This window comes from Etheostoma cragini, chromosome 13 (assembly GCF_013103735.1).
Source record: "Etheostoma cragini isolate CJK2018 chromosome 13, CSU_Ecrag_1.0, whole genome shotgun sequence".
Classification (NCBI taxonomy): domain Eukaryota; kingdom Metazoa; phylum Chordata; class Actinopteri; order Perciformes; family Percidae; genus Etheostoma; species Etheostoma cragini.
In genome coordinates, this window is record NC_048419.1 from 14,576,732 (window position 1) to 14,592,739 (window position 16,008).

At 40.1% G+C, this 16,008-nt stretch overlaps 2 protein-coding genes and 1 long non-coding RNA gene across 14 annotated transcripts in view; 2 read left to right on the forward strand and 1 right to left on the reverse strand.

Moving 5' to 3' along the window:
* trpc4a (transient receptor potential cation channel, subfamily C, member 4a) overlaps positions 1–8,362 on the forward strand; it is a 24,790-nt gene extending 16,428 nt beyond the window's left edge. Inside the window, exons 7-15 of the mRNA XM_034889869.1 lie at positions 2,191–2,536; positions 3,109–3,248; positions 3,343–3,543; positions 3,653–3,774; positions 3,993–4,188; positions 4,295–4,489; positions 4,815–4,856; positions 5,346–5,435; positions 6,625–8,362. Of these exons, the coding sequence (XP_034745760.1) occupies positions 2,191–2,536; positions 3,109–3,248; positions 3,343–3,543; positions 3,653–3,774; positions 3,993–4,188; positions 4,295–4,489; positions 4,815–4,856; positions 5,346–5,435; positions 6,625–7,308 (2,016 nt within the window). The 3' untranslated portion in view covers positions 7,309–8,362. The remainder of the gene's footprint in view (positions 1–2,190; positions 2,537–3,108; positions 3,249–3,342; positions 3,544–3,652; positions 3,775–3,992; positions 4,189–4,294; positions 4,490–4,814; positions 4,857–5,345; positions 5,436–6,624) is intronic.
* LOC117955401 overlaps positions 1–9,521 on the reverse strand; it is a 14,195-nt gene extending 4,674 nt beyond the window's left edge. The window contains exon 1 of the long non-coding RNA XR_004659039.1: positions 9,512–9,521. This is a non-coding gene — a long non-coding RNA (uncharacterized LOC117955401). The remainder of the gene's footprint in view (positions 1–9,511) is intronic.
* A 2,259-nt stretch (positions 9,522–11,780) lies between these two features.
* The window catches only part of LOC117955400 (periostin-like), a 17,244-nt gene continuing 13,016 nt past the window's right edge, over positions 11,781–16,008 (forward strand). For all 12 annotated transcript variants that reach the window (XM_034889870.1, XM_034889877.1, XM_034889878.1 and 9 more), the window contains exons 1-2: positions 11,781–12,040; positions 14,021–14,119. In XM_034889870.1, the coding sequence (XP_034745761.1) occupies positions 11,922–12,040; positions 14,021–14,119 (218 nt within the window). In that variant the 5' untranslated portion in view covers positions 11,781–11,921. The remainder of the gene's footprint in view (positions 12,041–14,020; positions 14,120–16,008) is intronic.

Here is a 16,008-nt window from a genome sequence, read left to right on the forward strand (position 1 = left end):
CTTCCACATCATTGCATTCTGTTTTTATTCACAATTTGTACAGTGTCCCAACTTTTTTGGAATCGGGTTTGTAGATTTGCAAATCATCTGCGTAGCAATGAAAAGACAGGTTGTGCTTATAATAGCCCCTGAAGGCAGCATATAGAAAGAAAACAGAATGAGGCCAAGAATGGATCCCTGGGGTACCCCACAAGAGAGAGGAGCGACTGACGAGGAGAGGTCACGCATCATTACATAAAAGCTCCTATTTGCCAAAAAGGAGCTAAACCTTTTGAGTGCCAAGCCTCTGATGCCTACACAATGCTTAAGGCGAGAGAGGAGGACTGCAAGGTCCACTGTGTCAAAACCCGCTGTGAAATCCAAAAGGACTAAAAAGTAGGTTTACTGTCATCTACAGACTTGGCAATATGATTATGTACTCTCAACAGTGCAGACTCGAAAGCTTTTACAAAAGATAAAAACTATCAAAGCCATCTTTAAACAGACAGAAACAATTCTATCTAATAAAACAATGGCTCATTTTTTTATTTTATTATTTACTGGCCCAGTAAATGAAAGTACTTTATAACAAGAGTTCAGATTTTGGTTGCATCTTAATGAGGTTAGGCGTTAGTCTATTATAAGGGTTATGCTCAAAGAAGTCATATGCAAAGAGAAAAACAGCAGTGCAGCTTTTCCTTTTCCTCTTCCTCTCTCCTTCTTTCTTCTATCGTCAGAATATATTGTTGTGATAAAAAGTGTTAAAGCCATATGATTGAACATCCATATTATCTTAAGGCTCTGTCTCTGTCACTGTCTCATTTGTAAAAAGCAACTGTTCCTCTTTTCTTCCACTGATCCATGTGATTCATCCCATTCTACATTCTTTCTTTGCCTTTTCTCTCAAGTTTTGTGGCAACACTGTGGTTGAAGTATGGGAAATATAAGCCTTTCTATTTCAGACCCCCAACACAGAAAGGGATGTCTGGTTCCCATGGTAACGGGGCTGCAGAGTTGGTGAACTGGTACTTAAAGATGCCGGTTGACACTTTAGCTCTGATATAGCGGCTCAACTTGATATTTCACAAAACTGTGTGTGTCCTTGTAAGTGTGCCCATGCCGTTAGAGTCACTTATTCCGTTTTTATTTCTTTAATGGGAATGTATCCCGGATACGTATAAGTCTAGGGTCTTCAACGTTTTTTAAGCCATCAACCCCTTAACTGAAAGAGAGATATTGCAGGGACCCCCTACTAAGTTGCATAATAAATTGAGCCTAAAATAATATATAGGGTGGCCTAAAGCCTTTATAATTACCTTTTTTGCATAGAATACTAAGCTATTAAAATAGGCTACTAACTGTTGGCCCGACATACATGTGGCACATTGAATCGTTACGATTAACTGTATCTGTGGATGGCCTAAGTGACTACCTTACCTGTAGGCCAGTATGCGGGGATTTGCTAACATGTGTTGGATTAATGTTAAGCTTTAAACATTTTTGAAAAAACTTAACAATAATTTGAAGGCTCCCCTGCGTTTACTCTGAGGACCCCGTAGGGGTCGCATACCCCCTGTTGAAGATCCCTGTTTTAGATCATCACCAGATGCTGATGCTTCAGTCTATTTGGCAGAGGCAGTCTCACTGCACCGCTGCAGTTTTGAGGCATTCATATTTTGACCTCCCTCATTTTGAACCTGTACTCAGTTACCAAGAGCAGCATGCCAATAAGTGTAACATTTTCCTTATTAATCCTTTCATCTTTGTAGTCACATAAGATACTGATGCCACAGAAACAAAACAACAACAAACAAGCCAGAAAGAAAATAAGAAAAAATGTCCCACATGGAGATTCATGTTGCAGCCATTTCCACTTTATCTTTTCGTGGATGAGAGACATAAAATATTGTCTGTTACAGATGAAGTTCCAAACATATTCACATTTCTCAGGGAGGAGTACTGTGTTATTATCTCAAAAAAGCATTAAGAAATACAATGCAGTCATCTAAAAGCATGATCCTCTGGTTTCTTTCTTTCTTTTCAGATACTAATTCGGGCATGTGGGAACCAGGGCATTATCTTCTATGTAAAACCACTAAAAAGCCTCAGGCTGAGGATGCTGTCATCCAACTCTAGTGTATGATCAAAGATTTTCTTTTATAGCTCTGTAGATCAACGATAAAAGCATAACTCTCCCCTTATTTCTTTAAGTTTGTAGCTCAGCCAAACTGCCAGCAGCTTTTGGCGTCCCGGTGGTACGACGAGTTCCCCGGCTGGAGGCGGCGCCACTGGGCAGGGAAGTTCTTCACCTGTGTCTTTATCGGCCTCCTCTACCCCCTGTTTGCTCTCTGGTACCTCATCGCTCCTAAGAGTCGCCACGGCCTCTTCATCCGCAAGCCTTTTATCAAGTTCATCTGCCACACAGCTTCCTACCTGACCTTTCTATTCCTGCTGCTCCTCGCCTCCCAGCACATTGTCACCACAGAGCAGGACAGGCAGGACAGGCAAGGCCCCGCACCAACAACTGTAGAGTGGATGATTCTGCCCTGGGTGCTGGGTGAGTAAAATGGAGGAGGTATCCTAATGACTTTGGTTATCCTTGGACTTTTCCTCAAGTGCCACCATTAGGTTAACATTTGTACTTATGAGCCAAATGGCTCTACAACTATTGAATGGATTGATATGAAATTTGCCTCGTACAATGAATTGAAATAACTTTGGTCCCTAGACTGTTGTCACCTCGAAATTGGTTTATGACCAGATACTTGTAAAACTAATGCCATTTACTTCGGCCTCAGCTGTACTTTGCGTTCTTGCTAATCTAATGTTTGCATGTAAAAACGCTCAACTACTGTAGGATGGTGAACATTTCAAACATTGTGCATGCTAAACATCTGCATGTTAACATTGTCATTGTGTATTGTTAATAACCTTATTAACAGAGCTCTAGCTCCCACTCACTTGAAGTTGTCTATACAGGAAATAAACATGACTTTATTTGCACAGCCTTGGATGCCCAAAATGACTATTATGAATACTACCTGCCAGCCAATCAGAAGTATTTTTTGTGTCCATGATACAAGGATAGTTATTGAACAAATGATCAGTATCAGTATCTCTGTCTTTTAGGATTCATCTGGGCAGAGATCAAACAAATGTGGGATGGTGGTTTCCAAGACTACGTCCATGACTGGTGGAACCTGATGGACTTTGTCATGAACTCCTTATACCTGGCCACCATCTCCCTAAAGATTGTAGCCTACACTAAGGTAACCAATTATTGATGAAGAGCATTAAAATAGACAGGTGTGGTCTAACCTCCTTGTGTTCTCACATATATTTGCCATCCTTTGTCCTGTTCAGTACAGTGGCAGTAAACCCAGGAACCAGTGGGAGATGTGGCACCCAACACTAGTAGCTGAGGCAGTGTTTGCCATAGCAAACATTTTCAGTTCCCTGCGCCTCATCTCGCTGTTCACAGCCAACTCTCACCTGGGGCCGCTGCAGATCTCTCTGGGTAGAATGCTGCTGGACATCCTGAAGTTCCTCTTCATCTACTGTCTGGTAAACACAAAAATATTAAAAAACAGAATATAAACATGCGTACAGAAACACATGGATTGGCTTATATAGCATCCACTTACTTTGCACACACTCTTCTCCCTTTCTCCAGGTCCTGCTTGCCTTTGCTAACGGGCTGAACCAGCTGTACTTTTACTATGAGACCAAGGCTTCTGATGAGAAGGGAAAATGCAAAGGCATCCGCTGCGTGGAACAGAATAACGCCTTCTCCACGTGAGTTCACATTAATCTAAATTTGCATTCTTGCATGTTCAGTGTTGTGTGATGTTGTGGAATTCTGTGGCAAAAAAGAGGCAGTTGTGTGCCTGTGTATATTGCTTTTACAAGTTGTAAATGTGTGAAAAATCTAATTTTAAAATAAAAAGTGTTCAGTTGCTAAGAGAAACTGATGTTTTTGCTGAATCTAATTAACAAGTATCTATCTCTTGCAGATTATTTGAGACGCTGCAGTCTCTCTTCTGGTCAATCTTTGGTCTCATTAGCCTGTATGTCACCAATGTGGATGCAGACCATCAGTTCACTGAGTTCGTCGGCGCCACCATGTTCGGCACCTACAACATCATCTCACTGGTGGTGCTCCTCAACATGCTCATAGCCATGATGAACAACTCCTATCAGCACATTGCTGTGAGCACAGTCCAGACATACTGCAAACAGAAAGCTGCATGGATGTGGGAAATTAGATCATCTTTGTGTTGTCAATGCTTTTCATGTGCCCTGATCTCGGTTTCAGGATCATGCAGACATTGAGTGGAAATTTGCCAGGACAAAGCTGTGGATGAGTTACTTTGAAGAAGGGGCCACTCTGCCGGCCCCGTTCAACATCATCCCCAGTCCCAAATCCTTCTGGTACCTCATATGTTGGATAAAGAGACATGTGTGCAAGAGGACGGAATCCAAGCGCCCCGGAACCTTTGGAACTCTTGGAGTAAGTCAAACACTTAAACACACATGTATGTGAGTTTTTTTAGATAGGAGGAGGGTCTGGTTTGATACTAATAAGTACTTGTCAATACTAAAATAATATTTGTCAAAGAATATAATCCATTATTTTCGGATGTTAAAAATCGTATTTTAGAGCAGAAGTCTTTACTGTTTTGTGCTGCAACACTGGGGGGCCATATGCAGTGAGACCCGCAGACAGCAAAGGGCAATAAAATGTGTGATACTGTGAAGAACAATTAAATATGCTTTTTCCCCTCACCTCCCACTCTTTTTTTTTTACGCATCTTCTCTGGTGCCTGCCTGTGCAGAGGCGAGCAGCAGAGAACCTGAGGGTAAACCATCAGTATCAGGTAAATGTAGCCTCTTTCACAGCAACACGAGAACAATAACTGTGTTTGTGTGTGTGTGTGTGTGTGTGTGTGTGTGTGTGTGTGTGTGTGTGTGTGTGTGTGTGTGTGTGTGTGTGTGTGTGTGTGTGTGTGTGTGTGTGTGTGTGTGTGTGTGTGTGTGTGTGTGTGTGTGTGTGTGTGTGTGTAAGAGAGGAACACATCACACAGCCTTTCCACACTTTCAATTTTCATCTGTCAATAGAACGTTTTGCAATGTCTTAAACAATTACACCTAGTGGGATGGTCATCACGATTCTCTTTAAAGGATTTCCTATTTATCCATATCTGTTAGTTTTGCATTTTTATATGAGAAGCAGCTTGAAATGTGTTTCCTTTTGAATGTGTATATATTCATCATCTTTTTCCTGTGTTTTTGTATAGAAGCTACACTTTTTCATTCAGTATTAGAGGATGTAAATGTGTTCAAAGGCCTTTTTTCCACTGATGTAGGAGGTACTAAGGAACTTGGTGAAACGGTATGTGGCTGCCATGATCAGAGATGCCAAGACAGAGGAAGGCCTGACTGAGGAGAACTTCAAGGTAGACCCAGTTCCTACAGAGAAAAAAGAAAGTGGCGAATATCAATGTTTCTGTATTAACAGTAGATCCCGTAACTTAATTTATGTGACTGGTCGCTTGTAGTGTAGTGAGAAACGCACAAAGAATTATCACCTGATTCTACAGTCGGGCAGTGCTTTATAGCATCTATCCGCTAAATGTTTTGGTTGTCAGGCCCTCAACTTTGCTGTTTTGGTTCAACAGCTAAAGAGCCAGACATTTCCCTCAGGAATTGGCAGAGACTAAAACTAGAGCTGCTGTAAAAAGAGTTTGCTTTTATCAGGTGAACCCAATCAACTCCAAATGAATTCCAATGTTGCTCTGTGTCTGCTGGATGTGTAAATAGGCCACTGTCTGCTAACAAGTTTGCCACATCAACTTAAAAAACCCAGTCTGTGTTCAGTTAATAGCTCTGCTACCCTCAAGTGGCAAAAGGTTTAAAGACTGAATTGTAATATTTAGTTTTAGTCAGCAACATAAAATTACATTGCCCTGCTCATACATTTAGAAAGAGTTAAATCAGCCATTTTTTTTTTTTAAATAATAATTTTTGGGGCCTTTATTTTCAAATGACAGATGAAGACATGAAAGGTGAGAAAGGGGGGGGAACAACATGCAGCAAAGGGCCGCCGCAGGTTGGAGTTGAACTCGCAGCCACTGCGTCTATATATGTGCACCTGCTCTACCAACTGGGGCAAGGTGGAGGCTGGGGGTGTGGCCTTGACCAACTACCACTTTGCTCGTTTTAAAGCCATGATGTCTCTTTCATTTGGTCTGGCCAACTTCTCTGATCGTGCAAAGCAGAGAAAGGGAAGGTAACCTTGCCCCTTATGACCTCATAAGTAGCAAGGTTCCATATCGGCCCATTTGATCTTTCGTTTTCTCAAAGGCAGAGCAGGATGCCCAGGGCTCAGTTTACACCTATCACCATTTCTAGCAACTGGGGGGCCATAGGCAGGCCGGGGAACGCATTATAGTGTTAAAAAAAACTCATTAAGTAAAATGTTCATGCCAAGGGACCTTTAATAAATGTATCAATTTACTATTGACTGAGTTGAAATTGAATCAATATTCTGCAAAGTGCTTTTCAAACACTAACAACTGTGGCTAATAGTCAAAGAAAAAAAAGTTAATTTAGCAGGGGCACTCACTTTTTGCTTTGCTCTCTCAGGAGCTGAAACAAGATATCTCCAGTTTTCGTTATGAGGTGATGGGCATGGTGAAGACAGGGAAACCTGCTCTACAGGCGGCCAAGGCAAGTGGCAGCTCAGTGGAGTCCAGTCTTGCTTACCCCAATGCCTCGCTCAAGGTTTCTTCCTCCCCCCAGACCAGCCAGGTGAAAAGCAAAATCAACCGATTCAAGATCATCGCATCCATCCTCAAACAGGGCAGTTCTACAGCTTCACCCAGGCCGCCTGAAGCCTCCAACGGTCTACCTTACGGACTTTTGGTCTCTGATGAAAGCTTCGTCAAAACGTCAAGCCAGAGGAGAAATTCCTCCAAAGATATTACTGACTTTGGCCTGTTCCAGAAACGCCACTGGAGTGGCAATGAAGCCACATCAGGTGCAGGAGAGATGTACTCTTTGTCAGAGGAAGCGGGGGAGTACGGGGGCTCAGACAGAGAGCAGCAGGACAAAGATCATAGGGCAACAGGTGAAGATGAGAAAGGACTCCTGCAGACTGAAAAAGAAGAGGAAATAGCTGTAAATGAATCCCTGAATGAAAACGGCGAGGTCTCGAACACCAATAACAGCTGGAATGAAGATGGAAAAAAAGAAACCAAGGAGAAAGATAATGAGAGTGAATCCGTAGCTAGTGGATGTTTGACAGAGCCATCCAGAGAAGAAGCATAAGATGTGATGTTACATGAGTCTAATTACTGGAATGAAGACAGAGGGACAATTAATGTGAGCTTCAATTGAAGATGTTTTTGTTGCAAGGAGTCTAACTGTTCCAGTTTTTACTAAACTAAAGATCAGATTTGATCTTTGAAGACTCAGGGAGGCTTTTGGTGTAAGTGTTTTAAATGCCGTTATATTAGCAGTGGTGATGCAGCAAAGCTAAACGGAGCTCTTTAACATCGCGAGGATTTAGATTTTAGGATAAAGTAAATTCTTCTTATCTCATACCTACTGATGATTGGGAATTATTATTTCCTGATTTCCTCTTTGTTAACCTCTTCTCTCTCGCTCACTCTCCTTCTTACCTTCAAGTTATCCATCTCTCACTCTCCGTTAATCTCTCTCCATCTTTTTTCATTTACCGTTTATCTCTACACCGCTTAACTTCCCCCGTCCTTATCTCACTAGAGCAATAGATGTGTTCTGTTTGACTTAACTCTTTGCCTTACTCTGTCTGTTTCTGCACTTTACACTGGCATACAGTATCTCAAAGATGTGTCAAGATCATGCAACAACAATTCTGTCAATGTTTTTCTATGCAAAAACCTAGGATTGTGATCCTCTGTCATCATTGTGAAGAGTACATTTAACAGTGAGTTTGTGACAGGTATTCTCATATGTAAAGTAGAACATGACAGATGAAGAATAATGGAGAATATACAAAATTAACACAGCATATCAACCTTATGAAGCAACATATTATTCATGTTTTATAAGTCCTACAGAAAATAAACTTTATAAGTTAATTTGAAGCCGTTTGTTTTTCTGGTACCTTTAGATATCATTTTAGTTTGAAGGAATAATGTTATAGAGATTAAAACATAAATCAAATCTACTTTTTATAATGGCTTTTTTACTTTGGTTCCATGCAGATTGCAGACAGATACAGACATGAACAGGACGCTTACATTTAAGCTTGTTTAAGCTTATTATAGTATGCAACTTTTAAGGGTATTACTTTTTGCTGACTTTTATTTTAGAAAGCTGCAGTTTGTTTAACAATTCAAACGTTTTCTAAGTCCTTTGTAGTCACTCGGTCATAAAGGCTCATCCGTTCTTTAGAAAACCTGTGAGGAATTCAAAAGTGTAACTGAAAAACAAAATAAAAACATGTTTTGGTTAAATTACCAACCCTTTTAATATTTATGTTCTTTAAGGAAGAGTTTCAAAGCCATGACTACTACTGATGAAACTGCCTTGGAAGGATCGTAAATGGGTGATACTTGATATGTAGCTTACACATTTATACAACAACATTATGGACATTATCAGCTGAAATGCTGAATTAGTTCAAAAAATCACAACAAGGGGAAATTGTATATGTAATTTATCTGCTGACACATTTTCATCCCTTTATCAACCGATCTTGTACTGCCAGTCTGCAGTTCAATGTGCTGCAAGCATTTGTTCTATCAAATGTGTACTCATTTGTGTGTCATTACATTACATACATTTCAGGTTCTTGCCCAAGGACTAAAGAAGCAGGGGGTTAAACCACTAAATCCGTTATTTAATGGAAGGTTTTTCTAGTTCTTCTGTGTATAATGGTGTGACATTTTTCTGTAACTAATCAGCAGGTTACAGACATTTGTATCCCCACGTTGTGAAACAAACAGATTTATTTCCTCTGGCTTTTTCTCCTTAGATGTGATGAGTGTTTGTGCATGTGAACGTGCTGTTCAACCAGGAAGCCAAACCATTCGTAATGAGCTTCTGTAAGTGGAGAAAGATGTAGCGAAAGACAAAGTAGTCATTTTCTTCTCCTAAAGACGTCTGAAAGAAATTTCAGGTGCCAACAACTTTCCAACACTTTCCTACTGTCTAAAACACAAGCCATCCACACAAAAACTCATGCATGAAAGCAAAATGTGCGTTCTCCGACAGACTCAACAGTTTTGTTTTCTCTGCACTTATCTTTTGTCTGCTTTCTGTCAGTTTCCTTTTTTTTTCTTCAATAATTTCAGTAAACGAACAAGTGACCGAGCGAGTGAAAACAAGATGAAATATTCAACATATGATGAAACTGTGCTCCATTTGTGATCAAAAGGCTGCGCTGAAATGCTCCTGGGTTTATGATGGATCTTCCAGCTGCTCTGAACCCGGCTGTCACAGATGCAGAAACACGTGAATAAAAAGCGCTCAAACCCACATGCACACAGGCTCACACTCCTAATGCTTAAATCATGTTCAGTAAAATTCGTATTATGTAATGCAACATGCAAGTTCAAAATAGTGAGTTGCTTGAACTTACTATGACTAAACTGATTAGTTCTGAACATCTGAAAAGAATCTATGTTATATCTAATATACACAAAATTTTAAAATTTAGATTGCATGTGATGAATCAATCTAATTACTGAATAAAAGAAATAGGATGAAATCAGATCCCAGGAATTTATGATCAAGGTGAGCTAAAGTAAATCTTTTCTCAAATCATAAGAAAATTCTCTACATTCAATTAGACAGACTGTAGTTTGCAGAAGTTATTCTTGTTTGTTGACTTTTATTCTAAATTTTTAATTAAACTGGTCAACAGGACACATGGAGCAAAACCACTTTAACTAAATAAAGTCCTTTAAATAGATGTGTAGATGTGAACACATATTAACTGATAAACACTCACTGGTTCTTGTGAGACAAAAATAACCAATATAAACTTGTGTTATTGTTACATGTGTTATTGCAATTCTTTTAAGGCATCACACATGCCGCACTGACGACTCATCTCCACTAGGGGGAGATGTTATTATTGATTAGAGTTCTTGCTCTGCGCTTCCTTTCTGCAGGATTTGAGATTCACACCGGGTTGCAGGTGGACTGTTGTTCAGTCTTGTGAGAAATAACTGCTCAACGGGAATTAAATTCCTCTTGAAGGTTGGTCGAGGGAGGAAGGAAAGCTGACAGAACAAAGACAAAATGAATTAAACTAAGTGACAATCCAGCATGTACTGTAGGTGTAGGTGTTTGTGTGTCTTTGGATGTGTTTATGTTCTTGTGACATCAAGGATCCTTAAACAAGAGGGAGCGAAAAGGAAATCGATTAAGTTTAAATTACTGTAGATTGCAGGCTGGGCTGATTGTGTCTGTCTTAATGCTGATAGCATCCTAGACGGGAAGTTGTCTCCAGAGGGAGGAGGCCCGTTTGGAGACAGCATAGCATCCTGCCTGCTGCTGTCCTCCCTGGGATCAGAAAGACCACGCAAGTTCATAAAGAGTGAGTAAATCTGTGATGAAATGTTGGTTTATAAATGGGATTTCTGTGAGTCAAGAAGAAAGAAAATCTACTTTCTCCATTTTAATGATATATTTGTTTGTTAATATTTGTTTTAAAAAAAAACAACGTAATCTCTGCTTGAATAAATCATATGCATTTTGTAAGAAACCACATATTTACCAATACCTGGGTTGGCTGCACTCTGGTTACATTTGTAAAATTAAACCACAAGTTTCAGCTACTAATTCAATGAATGATGAAACTCCATCACCAAGCGAATTATACATGCTTCGAGTTTAGAAGCTGTTGGTGTCAAGACCGTACACGACGACGTCCGAGGAGCCCTTTTTGCTGGATTTTCCCTTTGAAGCTTTATCAGATCTGGCTATTACACAAGAGACAGAGACAGCTGCAGGGAGAAGTTTGGGCCGTGGAAGAAGCTGATGAACGATGAACATGACAGCAGGGAGGATGAAGTGGGAAAGAGGAGCTCAGGGGAGGAAAGGCTGGTGGAAATGATGAATCCACATCGTAAAAGTAATGAGGAGAGTGCTATCCCAGGGGAGGGACGATAAAAACATAGTTAGGCTTCTGTCAAGCAAAGCCGATCATCCTATCAAACCTATCATCTATGCTGATGCATTGCCATGGGTCCTTGAATTTGATTTACAGCCTTATTTGCTAGCCTAATTAAAACCCAGTCAATTTCATTCACATATTTAGTTGCCAAATGTCCTAAGGACACACATAGGTATGCTTATGCATGTGTGAGAATATGAAATCTCCCAGGAAATATATCTTACTTAGCTTCTTTTTGTGCATCTTTCAACACCAATGGGGGACTTCAAGTGTGTTCCCTTCTCCAAATGATCTATCAATCTTAAATGCATGGGTCCCAACCTCTGCATTACACAGTAGTCTGATATACTTTTTAAGGTCAATTCACAGCTGGGAGACAACGCTTCATTATGAAGTTTGAGTCATAGGGTGTCTTTGGTGCACTGGGATGTAATGGGGGTAAAGAAATGTATAAAAAAAATCATGTGCAACAACATGACGGAGGGGGAGACAATAAGCTTGACTCAGAGCAGGAGGGAGGAATTTGGCTAAAGAGAAGGGTGTGTGCGGGTCAGAACAGGACGTAATGGTATGGAAAAGACAGTGAGGGAGTGGGTTGGTATGGGTGTGTGTTAGGAAGTTAGTATAAAAGCTCTCTCTCTCCCTCGCATTTCCATATCTCCTGTGTATTTTTTTGAGGACTGCGGTGTGTGCGTGTGTTTACAAGACAAGAGGAGTGTGTGTGTGTGTGTGTTTTTGACCTCGCAGTATAGAGGACTGTTACCTCCCTAGGATGCATCAGCTGCTAGTGGTGACCTCTGTGCTGGTGGCACTCTGCTCTCTAGGGAGTGTGGATTCTTCAGCTTATGACAAGATAGTCACCCACAGTCGCATACGGGCCAGGAAAGAAGGGTAAGGAGATGGGGGGGGCAGCTAGATAGATTGTGTGAAGTCATTTGTTGATGACTTGGAATGCACTGTTCTTAAATTAACTCTGTCAACTCAAATGTCTTTTACTATGATTTGAATGTACAGACCACAATCTGTACTTAGTGCAAACAGTGTATGTATTGAATGGCCTTAGGAATGTGATACTAAAAATTAGGTTATTTTATTAGGAGATTTGAATATAATTAAATTGGAGTAATAAAATAAAAAGGGAAAGAGCTAAAACAGAGGTAAAAAGTCATTTGAATTCCAATAGATAATTGAAGGGCCTACGCGGATAACTAGTTCATCAGAGACACTTATACATTTGGCTTTCACAAATACACCAGAAAGAATAAAAATATCTTACAATTTGTTCCTGGGGATACCTGACCACAAAATGATCCTGATTGTAAGAAAACTCTAAAAAGGCATCAAATTTGTTAACCTACACAAAGTTAACTCAGTATATAATCCCTAAAAGTCAGTAACCCAGTCTTGAGAATACAATTAAATGAATCAAGTGGAAAGAACATATTGTTCATAAACGTGTTGATAAAAACTGTAAATCTCTCAAGTGACAGTCAAAAAATAAAATACATAGGAAGACAAGAAAACCACACCAACATCCGACAGCAATAAAGACAATACAGAAAACAGAACATAAACAATGACCAAAAACAACAACACAGTACTGGTGGTGACATGCAATCATCAGTCCACTAGCTAAGATGATTTCAAAATAAAATAGTGCCTAATATCAAATGTTGATGTGCCAATGTGTGATCTATTCAGTAACCGAATGCTCCTCGGCGCAAATGATGTAAAGGCACGTTTGGTTTTTGTTAGGGGCATTCAAGATCTACGTCCAGAGGGGAGGGGGGAGAACTCCTTGAAAGGTGGGTGGGATGGATCATCCAGGATCCTCAGGGCCAGCTCGAGAGTATATTGTTCTGTGATGCTTTTAATATCAGATCCAGTCATTTTCCTGCCCATTTTAGTTACCTTTAAATGCCATTAACTTTGCCAGTTGTCATGAACTGAAAAAGTGGTTGTGTCATTTTACTCATCTATGCCTATGTATTTCTTGTTGTATGTGTTGTATTGTTGTAGCGTCTCTATGGTTTTAAGTCTCTGGCATATTTACATGTTGGACTATGCACTCATGTTGATTAATGTGCATTGTCACTTTTAAATAAAGAAATAAAAAACATAAAAATATAAAAAGGGAGGTGACACATGCCAAACTAAGAGAACAATGTAGCAGCTGTTTTCAGTTTCTTATGGAGCAGATACGTGGTTATTTTAACAACCCTGATTAACATGTCTGTCAACATTTGTCTGCAGATATAATTTATGAAAATAGCATATTTAATATCAAGCTGACCATATCCATGTACTGTATACCTATATAAAGTGCTATAAATGTCAGGTTGTATATCTGTGCTATGGTTTAAGGTGGTCTGAATCAAAGAGCACTCGATCATGATTTGAGAAACAGGTCAGCCATATTGATGAAAATATTGATTCAAGCCATAATGGAAAATTCAATATCGTCTCTCACATTCATTTAGTCTCCCGCTGTAAATAATGTGCCCAATTTGCTGTTTGAAATTGATTCTGAGTTTGAATTTGTCAATTAAGTTAATGGAAGTATCTTTTTAAAGGGCTTTCACTAGCTTTCTCAAATTACCTTCTAACGGGAAGATTATAGAAAAGAAGCATTTAAAGTATAAGGTTCATATTAGCAGTTTTCTTAAATATAGTAAAAGTATCCATCGTTAAGAAGCACTTTACGTAAGCTTTGGCATGTTTAAATAACGTGCTTCTCATCGTTCTTCCTTTTTTTACTTTATCTGTCTTTCTTCTCTTCCACACTCATACACTCCCTGCCTCACCCTTTCCTTTCTTACCCCTGCTTCTCCCTCATCACCCATCCTCCTCCTCCCCTCCTTTCTCTTACAGACCATATGTGTGCGCTCTGCAGCAGGTCCAGGGGACTAAAAAGAAATACTTCAGCACATGTAGGAACTGGTACAAAGGCTCCATCTGTGGAAAGAAAACGTAAGTCTTTACCAAAAGATTGAATGGATCTAATTGCTACATGTTTTTATTTGATCTTTTTGTATTAGCCTATTTGCACAGAACCCAAATGACCTTACCCAAAGTGCAAACCACTCCCTGCTTCCACACATCCCGTACGGAGTAGTGTTTCAGATAAGGATCTGTACTTGAGGTACCTCATATTTATTCTGTATATATTTATATACTGTATATCTACAGCACATCCAGGATCTGTTTTTGACCTCATTGACCCCTCCCCTCCTCCTAAGTCTGGGCATGCTGTGCAGCCTGTCTTTGTTCTTTTGTGGGCCTCTTGATGGTGTAAACTCTGCTCAACATTGATTGATAGCCCTCCAACACATTTTGTGTGTGTGTGTGTGTGTGTGTGTGTGTGTGTGTGTGTGTGTGTGTGTGTGTGTGTGTGTGTGTGTGTGTGTGTGTGTGTGTGTGTGTGTGTGTGTGTGTGTGTGTTTGTGTGTATGCGTGCAGTTGGAGTTGCAGCTCTAGTTTCACTAGATTTGGATTCTTGCCATGGTATTTTTCAATTTGTGCTGTATGTGTGTGCATGCAAAAGTGTGTGTGTGTGTGTGTGTGCATATGTGTCTCTCAAAATACTTACCCTGCGGCAAATTACCCTGCATTGTGTGAACTGAGAAAGGTCATTTTATACTACTAGTTTAAGAGAGTTTTCATGAATGATAGATATTTGAACTTCTGGAAGACCTTTAACATGTGTGGGCATGTTGTTGATGAATGGAGTGTAATATTTTCTTGTGAGTAATTATTAGAGTAAAAATAAATGAAAATATATAATATAGCTGCTGATGTTTTGATAGTGTGTAAGTCTCAACTGGAGCTGTGCACACACATGCACAGAACAGACGTGCACACACACACCTTTTAGTCATGCAATAAGCTGTGTTAACGCTGTGCAGATGCGTCAATGCGAGACTCAGATGAGCCTGAAAATAAGATGAGAGAGATATTTGATAAAAGAGTGAGTCATGTTCTACCAACACAATACAGTGATACACTACTGAGATGATATTACATGGAACTGCACAGCAATTACTTAGCAGCAGGAAGGTAGTGAGGGTTTTCTAAGGTACCAAACACTAATTATGTTTGTCTGTCCTTGGTATTGAGACTGAAGGATGAAACATAATGTAAGGAAGAAGAATCTAAGCCATGTCAGAAAAACCATGCTTTTCTGTCTCGTTTTGTCTGTCACAGTGAGGACATTGTTCAGCAGCAGTGGAGGAAATCCACCCAGCTGTGATTATGTCTGAGTTGGATTTGGGGTTGATGACAGATTAGGAAAGGGTGTTTGAGGCTAAATTATGGGCCTTCTAGTGTACACTGCATGCTGGTGTGCAAACACGCTGGTGTTTAAACAAGTCTTGAAGGTGCAGCAGTTGAGGTACTACCTGGGCTAAATCTCTGAGAAACCACTATTGCAAGAAACAAATAATGTTACTGTGAATTCAACCTTTAATGTGTTGCTCTAAGTCTCTACTCTGGAGTTGAATAATACCATGGTGATTTCTTAATGCCTTCATTTCCTCAAAGAACTCTTGAAGTGCGTAGCTGGTGGTTTAGGTGGAAGCGATTTGCTGAGGGTGGGAAGACCCTGGAAGACATGGAGGGAGCACAGGATATGAGCTGGATTTTTGGTTAAATCATTACAATGTCATTGGCACAATATTCAGAAAGCCAATGGCACTGAAGGAAAGAAAAAACACTGGGACACAAGAGACATTGTTACTGTAATTGTTACTTACCTAACAGACAACAGACAACCCCACCTAATGTTTCTCTCTCTGTGTGTGTGTGTGTGTGTGTGTGTGTGTGTGTGTGTGTGTGTGTGTGTGTGTGTGTGTGTGTGTGTG